Source organism: Leucoraja erinacea, unplaced genomic scaffold (genome assembly GCF_028641065.1).
Source record: "Leucoraja erinacea ecotype New England unplaced genomic scaffold, Leri_hhj_1 Leri_51C, whole genome shotgun sequence".
NCBI classification, from domain to species: domain Eukaryota; kingdom Metazoa; phylum Chordata; class Chondrichthyes; order Rajiformes; family Rajidae; genus Leucoraja; species Leucoraja erinaceus.
In genome coordinates this window covers 436266-448576 of record NW_026576421.1, presented here as the reverse complement: position 1 = coordinate 448576, position 12311 = coordinate 436266, and the positions used below count along the sequence as shown (strand labels likewise).

The 12311-nt window shown below is 49.6% G+C and overlaps 1 protein-coding gene across 1 annotated transcript in view; it reads right to left on the bottom strand.

The window, feature by feature from the left end:
• The window catches only part of acadvl (acyl-CoA dehydrogenase very long chain), a 28123-nt gene extending 17229 nt beyond the window's left edge, over positions 1-10894 (bottom strand). Inside the window, exons 1-5 of the mRNA XM_055630727.1 lie at positions 10744-10894; positions 5567-5636; positions 2046-2117; positions 1038-1110; positions 348-412 (exon numbers count right to left, since the gene is read on the bottom strand). Of these exons, the coding sequence (XP_055486702.1) occupies positions 348-412; positions 1038-1110; positions 2046-2117; positions 5567-5636; positions 10744-10811 (348 nt within the window). The 5' untranslated portion in view covers positions 10812-10894. The remainder of the gene's footprint in view (positions 1-347; positions 413-1037; positions 1111-2045; positions 2118-5566; positions 5637-10743) is intronic.
• Between the last annotated feature and the right edge of the window lie 1417 nt (positions 10895-12311).

The window sequence follows — 12311 nt, the reverse complement described above, 5'->3', positions numbered from 1 at the left end:
CTCAGTGGGACAGGCAGCATCTCTGGAGAGAAGGATTGGGTGACGTTTCGGGTGGAGACTCTTCATGGTAAGTAAAGGGTTGGTAGGTTCATTACTCCTGTGCACAGGGGAATGGTAGAATCTGTGGATGGGAGGTGGTTCAGACTTTAGACATTCAGCGTGGAAACAGGCCCTTCGGCCCACTGAGTCCATGCTGACCAGCGATCCCCACACACACTAACACTATGCTATACACACGAGGGACAATTTACAATTATACTAAGTTAATTCATCTACAAACCTGTACGTCGTGTAGGTGCGGGGAGAAGATTGAGAGAGGGCGAGGGGATTGAGGTTAAATAACATACCTCAAAGAACCTGCTGACGGGGCCCGTCAGTTCACGGAGAAACTGAGCTTGTTCATCGGTGAGAACTGGATAAATACACATTGAAGGAGAGGCGTTAGTTCACTTGTGGAAGGGAGCAAGAAAACTCTTTGTATTTGATAGTTTAGTCTTCATTAGTGCCCACGGTACGATCAGCCGCGATCACAATCAATGGTGGTGCTGGCTCGAAGGTCATCAATAGCTGTACAGGGTCTTGGAGAGACCACACCTGGAGTAATGCGTACAGTTTTGGTCTCCTAATTTGAGGAAAGACATTCTTGCCAATAGAGGGAGTACAGATTCACCAGACTGATGCCTGGGATGTCTCATCTTTTAGGACCGAGATGAGAAAAACATTTTTCACACAGAGAGTGGCAAATCTGCGGAATTCTCTGCCACAGAAGGTAGTTGAGGCCAGTTCATTAGCTATATTTCAGAGGGAGTTAGATGTGGCCCTTGTGGCTAAAGGGATCAGGGGGTATGGAGAGAAGGCAGGTACAAGATACTGAGTTGGATCATATTGAATGGCGGATGATGCAGGCTCAAAGGGCCGAATGGCCTCTACTCCTGCGCCTATTGTCTACGTTTCTATCTGTTAAGTATTGCCATTGTCGACAGGTCCTGGTACACAAGCAACGCTGCGTAATTAATCTGTGAAAACCCAACCCGTACCTGAGGGGAAGGGGAAAACTTGCTCGGTTACGATCAGGCCACGGAACATGTTCATGGCGAACGACTTGGATTCCTGTAAAGGAAAATGGACGAGAAGTTTGTCAGCCGACGTACCCTAGTCCTGACCCGCTGTTCCGCCAGTCAGTGCTCCCCCCTCCTCCTCTCCGACTGCTCCGGGGATGCGATTGATGGGATAGTACTGCTGTAGATCTATGTACTGCATAGGTTCAATAAGCTGTGGCCCCATCTGCCTCATAAAGGTAAGTCATGGGGGTGATGGGCTGATAGGCCACTGCACTTTACTCCTCAGCATCTCTGGAGAGAAGGAACAGGTGACGTTTCGGGTCGAGACCCTTCATGGTAAGTTAAGGGGTGAGAGGGTAATAGGCCACTGCACTTTACTCCTGTGCATAGGGGAATGGTAGAATCTGTGGATGGGAGGTGGTTCAGACTTTAGAGATACTGTGTGGAAACAGGCCCTTCGGCCCACCGGGTCCGTACCGACCAGCGATCACCCCGCACACTAGCACTACACGCTACGGACAATTTTTAATTTACCGAAAGGAAATTAAGCTGCAAACCCGCACGTGTTTGGCTTGTGGGAGGAAAGCAGAGGCACCCGGAGAAAACCCACGCGGTCCCAGGGAGAACGTTCAAACGGCAGCAGCTCTGCCGCTTACACAGTGGTCATTTGGGGAAGTGCGGCGAATAAAATGGGATCAGTGCAGCGTGAGTGTAAGTGAGTCGGACCAAAGGGCCTGATCCCCTGCTCTCTCTTACTGTCTCTGTCTGTGCCGTGATTGTGCTGTGGCTGTGTGAGGCAACACTGGCCGGCTAACCCCAACGCCTGTCAGCTCGATAACATGCAGAGAGGAACGAATGCCACCAGGGCTCCAGCAGCAGCAGCAGCATCCCCCATCTACCCGTCTCCCAGCCTGCACCACGGGGATACCGTGCTGGATCTCGCGGCAACTCCGGCGGCGGACACGGAACGGCGCCAGGACGTACCAAGGCAACGGGCTTCTTCTCCTTTGTGGCTTTTGCTGCTGCCGATTCTGCGGCTGCTTTCTCCAGCACAGCCTGAAGTAAAAGCAGAAACATGAGAGCTGGTGAGCAGAAACACCTGCGAGCGGGGTCAGAGGTAGAAGCATGGACAATAGGTGCAGGAGTAGAGGCCATTCGGCCCTTCGAGCCAGCACCGCCATCCAACATGATCATGGCTGATTATTCAGAATCAGTACCCCGTTCCTGCTATTTCCCCCATATCCCTTGATTCCTTTAGCACATAGAGCTAAATCTAACTCTCTCGAAAACATCCAGTGAATTGGCCTCCACTGCCTTCCCTGGCAGAGAATTCCACACATTCACAACTCACGGCGAGAAAAGGGTTTTTTTTCCTCACCTCAGTCCTAAATGGCTGAAGGTGGAGGAAAGCGGTGGGTTTAAGGGCTGGGGAAATATGGAACAGCCCTGCAATGTCTGTAGAGTGATAGAAACAGGCCCTTTCGGCCCAACCTGCCCACACCGGCCAACATGTCCCATCGACACGTCCTACTTGCCTGTGCTTGGTCCATATCCTTCCAAACCTGTCCTATGTATGTATCTATGTATGTACCTGTCTAACTGTTTCTTGAATATTGGGATAGTCCCAGCCTCAACTACCTCCTGTGACAGCTTGTTCCCTTGAATATTGGGATAGTCCCAGCCTCAACTACCTCCTGTGACAGCTTGTTCCCTACACCCACCAAGACTTTGCTGAAAAGGGCATAAAGTGCTGGAAAAACTCAGTTGGTCGGACAGCATCTTTGGTGAACATGGATAGGTAAACGTTTCGACTTGGATCCTACAGAAGCTGCCTAATCTGTTATAAACAAAGTGATCAGTGTAGTCTTGACAGTGAAAGCACACACACACACACTCTCTCTCTCTCTCTCTCTGTCCTCCCCCTTCTTGTCTCTACACTGCCCTCTCTCCCCTCTCTGCTCTCTCCACCTCTCTATCCCTGTCCCACCTCTCCTGTGCAGGGAGCAGCTGCTGTCACCACTGCCTGCATTACAGCACCGCCATGGGTGCAGAGTGCAGCTCAGCCGGTCGGTCGACGACCTCTCACCCAGAAACTTGCACAGTCAATGACACAGTCACGGGTACAAGCTGAACCATTAACCCCACCACAACCCACACCCTGAGCAACACAAACACAGGCTTATATTGCCTTGTTACGTTATGGGGCCTGCTAAGCTGCTGCAAATGAGAAGTTCACTGTTCCCAGTGCGTGTGACAATCAAAAGCTTCTCCACTCTTGGTACAGAGCAACTGTGCATGAAGCTCATTTTAAGAAACAGTATTATTCCTTTGTTCACAAGCAGCTCCTAAAATACCTTGTGTAGGAAGGAACTGGCTTAAACCGAAGATAGACACTACATGTAGGAGGAACTCAGCGGGACAGGCAGCATCTCTGGAGAGAAGGAATGGGTGACGTTTCGGGTCGTGACCCTTCTTCAGACTGGTTAGGGACAAGGGAAATGAGAGATATAGGCGATGATGTAGAGAGCTAAAGAACAATGAATAAAAGATATGCAAAAAAGTAAGGACCCGAAACGTCACCCATTCCTTCTCACCAGAGATGCTGCCTGTCCCGCTGAGTTACTCCAGCATTTTGTGCCTAAAATACCATGCATTTAATAAATAATCCACAAAGGAAAATCATTGCAGAACCTCAGACAGTGGGTGTCATTGCCCACATATCATCTTCTCTCCCTCTGCATTCACATCCCACTGTTCTATCCTCTCTAACCTGCTCCAGACTTCGCTCTCTCTGCATTCTCTCTCCAGCCCTTCATCTTCCCTATCACTGCTAGCTCACCCTCACCTTTAATACCCTCTGTTGCTTTAACGCTTCCTGCCTCCCTATCTGTGTAACCTTCTCCACATCACCATAACCCATGCAGCTTTAGACTTTAGATTGTTGACATACAACGTGGAAACAGGCCCTTTGGCCCGCCGAGTCCACGCCCAACAAGTGATCAGCCCGTACACTAGCACTTCCTGCACACCAAGGATAATTCAGATGATTAAACATTATTGCCTTCCATCACAGTGAGGAATGTTGAATCCACTGTGGTGGATGTTTATGTTCAATTTTATTTTATGTGCTGTGTGTATTTTTGCTTTTTTACTTAGTATGGTTGCATGGTAACTCAAATGTCACTGCACCTTAATTGGTACATGTGACAATTAAATTGAATCTTGAATTTACAAAGCTAACTATTCTGGACTCACAATCCCCTCTCTAAACCTCTCCTAATCCTTTAAAATGCCCCTTGACTCAATCATTGATCACCTCCCCTAATAATATGTCTCAGTGTCAACTGTCTTACGATGCTAGTGCTGTCATTGTATGAATGGGTGTTATATAAATGGAAGACTTTGTTCAATAGGTGGGCTTGGTCCCATTCCATTTTCATTTGCACGGGACCTTGGTGAGACCACACCTGGAGTATTGTGTACAGTTTTGGTCTCCATATTTGAGGAAGGCCATTCTTGCTATTGAGGGAGTGCAGCGTAGGTTCATCAGGTTAATTCCCAGGATGGCGGGACTGTAATATGCTGATAGAATGGAGCGGCTGGGATTGTATACTCTGGAATTTAGAAGGGTGAGAGGGTATCTTATTGAAACATGTATGATTATTAAGGGTTTGGACACGCTTGAGGCAGGAAACATGTTCCCGATGTAGGGGGTGCCCAGAACCAGGGAGCCACAGTTTAAGAATAAGGGGTTGGCCATCTAGAACTGAGATGAGGAAATATTTTTCACACGGTGGGTTGTGAATCTGTGGAATTCTCTGCCTCAGAAGGCAATGGAGGCCAATTCTCTAGATACTTTCAAGAGAGAGTTGGATAGAGCTCTTAAAGATAGCGGAGTCAAGGGACATGGGGAGAAGGCAGGAACAGGGTACTGAGTGTGGATGATCAGCCATGATCACAGTGAATGGCGGTGCTGACTCGAAGAGCCGGATGGCCTACTCCTGCACCTATTGTCTATTACGTTATACAGGGCCTGAGTTGGACCAAAAGACATAGGAACAGAATTAGGCCAGTCGGCCCATTCAACCCTCAGAGGGTGGCAAGTCCTCTCTTCCTCGAAGGATTGTCAAAGCAGAGGTACGTCTATTTTTAAAGGAGAGTAGGACCGATCTTCGACAGGAGAGGTCTCAGGGGCAAGAAGGCAGAGTTGAGATAAGGTCATACGTTCTTGAAGCAGAATAAGGCCATTCAATCACGGCTGATCCATCTTTCCCTCTCAACCCCATTCTCCTGCCTTCTCCCCACACCCGACTTAATCAAGATTCTATCCATCTCTGCCTTAAAAATATCCATTGACACGGCCTCCTCAGCCTTCTGTGGCAAAGAATTCCACATGAGATTACAACTCTTTTTTATTGCTGTATAATATTGTGATTTTGTTTCTGCCCACAGTCTGGGACATAAAGGAGAGGGTCTCCCCACGGTGCCGAGAGCTATTCATGTACCTGGGTGGCTGGAGAGGAATAATAACGTCCATCATCAACAACAAGGCAACCGGCTGGAGAGTACCAGGATCTGAAAGGGAAAGTTTAGTTTAGTTTAGAGATACGGTGCGGAAACAGGCCCTTTGGCCCATCGAGTCTGTGCTGACCAGCGATCACCCTTCCCTAATTCTATCCCAAACACAATTTAAAAAGGCAATTAAATAACATACAAACCTGTACGTCTTTGGGACATGGGGGAAACCGGAGCACCCGGAGAAAACCCACACGGCCACAGGGAGAATGTACAGACAGTACCTGCAGTCAGGATCAAACTCATTGCACCTGTAACTTCAGTATGGACTTATCCCGTGTTCCTTGTGCCGTGTCAGAGCAAGACAATAATCCCACTTACTTATTTAGCCGAAACCTACCCTCTCACACGCGCCTCTTACCCGTTTCCCTCTTCACCGGCTTTCTTACCACCCACCGCAACCCCTCAAAGACGCACTCCACAAGGTACAATGTGGAGGGATTCGAACCCGGGTCTCTGGCACCGTGAAGCAGCCGCCCGCACTAACACTGCACCACCGTGCCACCGTAGATAGAGGCTGAATGTTTAAAATGCACACAATCCGGAGATCCAGGGGTCACCCATGCTTCCAAGTCATCACAGCAACGCATTTAGAAACAGAGTTGTAATTACATAGTCTATCTTCCTCTCTCTCTCTCTCTCCTGTTTTAGCATAAAGCTGTTATCATGCTTCACTGAGGTAAAAAAAACACAGCAGAGCACGAACAAACTTCCCACACAGCCCACAAATAACTAATTGGTGATATTACCATCCGAGTGATTGCTGTATAAGTGTGATATCCCTGTGTTCTGTACTCGTGGAGTCTTGAACCACAATGGGAGGGGGGGGGGGGAAGGAAACTGGGCCCATGGGGAGAAACCGGAATAGGAGGGGCAGGGTGAAAAAACAGGGCAAGAGAGGGAACTTGGGGAGGATGGGCTGGGGGAAATTGGGCAGGAGAGGCTGGGGGAACTGAGGCAGATCCTATTACAGCCACGACAGGCAGCAGCTGGGTTGACACACAGAACGTGACCCTGAAATTTGAGTTGGCTGGTAATTTGTACCATGTGTTCATGAGGGCTGCATGGCCTTCCCCTATGGATGGAACAAAAAAGGAGAACGCCGTTAGATCATTCAAGCCTGCTCCACTATCCATCAGACCAGGGACGATTCTTGTCGCAAAGGGTTTCGGCCCGAAACGTTGCCTATTTCCTTCGCTCCATAGATGCTGCTGCACCCGCTCAGTTTCTCCAGCACTTTTGTCTACCTTCGGTTTTCCAGCATTTGCTGTTCCTTAAAACCAAATCCTCATCTCCCTGCCCCATATCCCCATTTTGCTCAGGGGGTCCATCGATTCCATGAGTGTCCCCACAACCCCCCTTTGGAGGAGAGAATACTGAAACCTCACACCAGGGCAGTGTTCAGAGCTCGCTGGACCCTGACCCTGGGCAGAGTGAGCATGAAAGTAACAAAACTGTAGTTGCTGGAACCTGAAATAGAATCAAAATGGGGGGGTGACCACAAACTCAGCTGGTCAGACAATGAATGTAGAAGGAGAGACCAAGTCTTTGACCTGAGACATGAACAAATTTCAAGAAGCAGCGCCATTCCTTTGCCCACAAGCAGCTCCTGAAATATCTTGTGTACGAAGGAACTGGTTTAAACCGAAGATAGACACAAAATGCAGGAGTAACTCAGCGGGACAGGCAGCATCTCTGGAGAGAAGGAATGGGTGACATTCTTCCCCTCCAGAGATGCTGCCTGTCCCGCTGAGTTACTCCAGCATTCTGTGCCAAAAATACCTTGCATTTAATAAATAATCCACAAAGGAAAATCATTGCAGAATCTTCCTTCCACAGACACTGCCATACCTGCTGAGTGTTTAGGGTATTTTTTATATTTCACAATCACGCAAATAAAGCAGTGGACAAACTGCCCAGAAATTAATTTGTTCAATGGAACTTTATTGGACTTTAGAGATGCATAGTTGAAACAGGCCGTTCGGTCCACTGAGTCTGTGCTAACCACCGATCAATCACCCCCATACACCAACACTGTCTTTCACACTAGGGCAAATTATACGAAAGCCAATTAACCTACAAACACAAAGTCCTGGAGTAACTCAGCGGCTCAAGCAGCATCTCTGGAGAAAGAGGATGTGCGATGTTTCGAGTCGGGACTTTTTTTTCAGACTCCAGTAAGATGCTGCCTGACCCACTGAGTTTCTCCAGCACTTTGAGTCCATTATTGGTAAAAGCCAGCATCTGCAGTTCCTTTCTGCACAACCATAAACCCGTACGTCTTTAGCGTGCTAGAGTGTCATGTGGTGTACTGAGGTGCAGCGAAATTCATTTTGTTTACATTTCAGTACAAGTATCACTACATACAAAAATGAATTTCACTGTATCTCGGTACATGTGACAATAAAGTATCGTTGAACCAGGGGCCACACACACAGTTTAAGAATAAGGGGTAAGCCATTTAGAACGGAGACGAGGAAACACTTTGAGTCTGTGGAATTCTCTGCCTCAGAGGGCGGTGGAGGCCGGTTCTCTGGATGCTTTCAAGAGAGAACTAGATAGGGCTCTTAAAGATAGCGGAGTCAGGGGATATGGGGAGAAGGCAGGAACGGGTTACTGATTGGGGATGATCACATTGAATGGCGGTGCTGGCTCGAAGGGCCGAATGGCCTACTCTTGCACCTATTGTCTATTGAACCAATTCATTTCTGGGCTGTTTGTCCACGTATCGTTTGCAAGACTTCAGGTGGGATTGGACTTCTACCTGTTAGAAAACTGAGTCACTTGATTGAACTGATTATAGATACAAGGGCTAAGGTCACATAGTTACACCTAAGGGATGATGACTCAAGACATTGGGGCTACTCTGCCCATCGACCTGGTGCCAGCTCTTTGAAACAGCTCTCCAGTTAATCTTGTGCATACATGCCCTTGCTGGTGGGCATAGATTATAGTGGGTACAATATTGGTGGATACATGGTCTTCACTGTCCAAGACTGGGCTATAGTGCTAGTGAATAAGACGTTGGTAGGGCCGCATCTAGAATATTGTGTGCAGTTCTGGGCACCATGTGATAGGAAAGATATTGTCAAGCTTGGAAGGGTTCAGAAAAGAATTACGTGGATGTTGCCGGGACTAGAGGGCCTGAGCTACAGGGAGAGGTTGAGTAGGCTGGGTCTCCATTCCTTGGAGCGCAGGAAGATGAGGAGTGATCTTATAGAGGTGTATAAAATCACGAAAGGAATAGATCAGGTAGATGCACAGAGTCTCTTGTCCAGAGTAGGGGAATCGAGGACCAGAGGACAGGTTCAAGGTGAAGGAGAAAAGATTTAAGATGTATCCGAGGGGTAACTTTTTCACACAATGGGTGATGATGGGTGTATGGAACAAGCTGCCGGGGGAGGTAGTTGAGGCTGGGACTATCCCATCGTTTAAAAAACAGTTAGACAGATACATGGATAGGACAGGTTTGGAGGGATATGGACCAAGCGCGGGCAGGTGAGACCAGTGTAGCTGGGACATGTTGGCCGGTGTGGGCAAGTTGGGCCGAAGGGACCTTTTCCGCACTGTATCATTCACTCTATGACTCTATGAATACGGTGAGAAGGGGAAAGTTTAATGGACTTTTTTTTAGCACTAAGAGTGGTGGGGGCCTTGAACATATTGCCAAGGTTGATGGTGGATGCAGACATCCTAGTGGCATTAAGAGGCTTTTAGATTGGCACATAGAACTGCAGGGTATGGAGGGATATGGATCAGGTACCGGGAGATGAGTTTAACTTGGCATCATGTTCAGCACAACCATTGTGGGCCAAAGGGTCACTGGACTGACTGTTCTCTGGTGTGGATCAATATCTTACATTTTAGCCAAAAAAAAATTCTGATTAGTAAACAAAAAACTGAGGATCAGGTGGGTTTGCTGAGCTGATTTGTGTTTGCAAGGAGAGTGTTTGATTACAAGTCCAGTTAAAGTCCTTCTCTGTAACTTCACGCCAGCCCATAACTGACTGTGACAATGAGTTCCTCGGATTAACTACCCTCTGACTAAAGAAGTAACTCCTTTCTAAAAGATCACCCTTTAATTGTAATAAAATGACCTCTGGTACTAGACTCTCCCACCACCAGTGGAAACATCCTCTCCACATCCAGTCTATCTATCATGCAGTCTGTACAGGATACTGAGTTGGATGATCAGCCATGATCATATTGAATGGCGAATGGTGCAGGCTCGAAGGGCCGAATGGCCTCTACTCCTGCACCTATTTTCTATGTTTCTATCTATGCCTTTTATTAGTCTGTAAGTTTCAATAAGGTCCACCCCACTCCCCCCCCCCCCCCCCCACCACCTTCTGAACTCCAGAGAGCAGAGGAGGCCCAGTGTTGCCAAACGTACAGCATGGACAAGTAGGGCCGAAGGGCGAGTTTCCGCGCTGTTGGGATGATTCTAGGTGACTCTAAAACACTCTTGCCACTTGTTAGCCCCCTTAGGGGGGTCATTTCCCTTCTCACCGGACTTTCACCCTAAAAATCCTGTTAGAAACATAGAAATTAGGTGCAGGAGTAGGCCATTCGGCCCTTCGAGCCTGCACCATTCGCCATTCAATATGATCATGGCTGATCATCCAACTCAGTATCCCGTACCTGCCTTCTCTCCATACCCCCTGATCCCCTTTAGCCACAAGGGCCACATCTAACTCCCTCTTAAATATAGCCAATGAACTGTGTGGCCTCAACTACCCTCTGTGGCAGAGAGTTCCACAGATTCACCACTCTCTGTGTGAAAAAAGTTCTTCTCATCTCGGTTTTAAAGGATTTCCCCATTATCCTTAAGCTGTGACCCCTTGTCCTGGACTTCCCTAACATCGGGAACAATCTTCCTGCATCTAGCCTGTCAACCCCTTAAGAACGGGGTTTCAAACAAGTGATTGGGAACTCGGCCCCTCTCTTCAGGACTAGCCCCTCCCCCCCCCCCGGGCTAGGCCGAGGTCACTCCCAGGTCAACTGCCACCGATTTAAACTGGTTGACAGCCCCCCACCCCCGGGCCCCTCTCTATCTCCCCCCCCGGTGGGTGGCGAGGCCGCCCCTTACCGCTACCGTTACCATTACCGTGGCCGCAGGGCCCAGGCCGCGCTCCGGCCGCTCCACACCGCCGCCCTCACACTCCTCATCCTCATCCTCCTCCTCCCGCCGCCGGCTCCCTCTGCCCCAGAGCCCGCTGCCCAGACCCACCGACGTCACCGCGTCTTCACGTCTATCCCCGGGAACGTGTGCGTGCTGAGGGCTGCTGGGAAGTGTAGTTCGTCCGTTGTCCGTCGTCTACTCAAACCCACCGACGTCACCGCGTCTTGACGTAAAAACGCCCCCCCCCTCCTATCCCCGGGGACGTGTGCGTGCTGAGGGCTGCTGGGAAGTGGAGTTCGCGCGTTGACCGTCGTCGGCCCAAACCCACGGACGTCACCGCGTCTTGACGTAAAAACGTCCGCCGACGTGTGCGTGCTGAGGGCTGCTGGGAACTGTAGTTCGTCCGTTGACCGTCGTCTACCCAAACCCAAAGATCTTAGAGCAGAGCTCCGCTATAAGATCTTTGCCCAAACCCACCGACGTCACCGCGTCTTGACGTAAAAACGCTCCCCCCCACCCGGGGATACGCGCGTGTGCGTGCTGAGGGCTGCTGGGAAGTGTAGTTCGCCCGTCGTCCGGGAAAAGGCGGGAAGGGCACGAGGCGGAGAGGGCACGAGGCGGAGAGGGCGTCCGTTAGCAGCAGGGGGAGGGGGAGAGAGGGATATTGGGGAAGATGGTTCTTGAGAAGATGGTTCTTGGTTCTCCAAACTATTCCAAATGGAATTTAAAATTCAAATGGAGGTGGTGAAGGGAGGGCTTAAGCCAGAAAGGGAAGAATTGGGAAGAAAGAGCTACTTTAAATGTAGTTGCATCTGGTTGGGTAACGATAGTTGGGTGGAGATTATTCCATGCTTTAATTGTGTGTGCGGGGGAAGAACGAATTGCTGTACACATCTGTCTTTGTAGCTGGGATCACAAATTGGATCGAATGCCCTCGTCTGCTCCTAATTGGTTTGGGGTTTGGTGTAGGTCTTGTAGTCTATGTCGGGCTGACCGTTTAACATTTTGTAAAAACGTTAAGGTCAAACGGTGACTTCACGTGTGTGTGTGTGTGTGTCTTGGAGAGGGTTCCTTCCACCCCGACCAGAGAATTCAGAAGTTTGGTGACACTCGCTTCTCTCTCATAGGTGTTAGTAACAAATCGAGCTGCCTGTCTGTCTGTCTTTGGACACGTTCGATGGGAGAAATGTTTTGTATTTGGGTATGGGTCCCCATGCTGCAACTGCGGAGTCCAAAGATGGTTGTGGGTGGGTGGCTGGGAGTGAGGTTGGGAGAGGGTTGAGGGTGACAGGGAGAGGTGTGAAAGGGGGAAAGGGGATTTTGTGAGAGGGGTGGGGTGAGGGAGGGAGGAGGGTGAGGGAAGGAGGGAGGAGGAGTGTGAGGGAAGGAGGGGTGTGTGGAGGGGAGGGAGGAGGGTGTGAGGGGAGGAGGGAGGGAGGGAGTGTGAGGGAGGGAGGGAGGGGGAGGAGTGAGGGAAGGATTGGGAGGGAGGGAGGAGGAGGGAGAGGGAGTGTGTGAGGGAGGGAGGAGGGAGGGAGGAGGGAGGTGAGGGA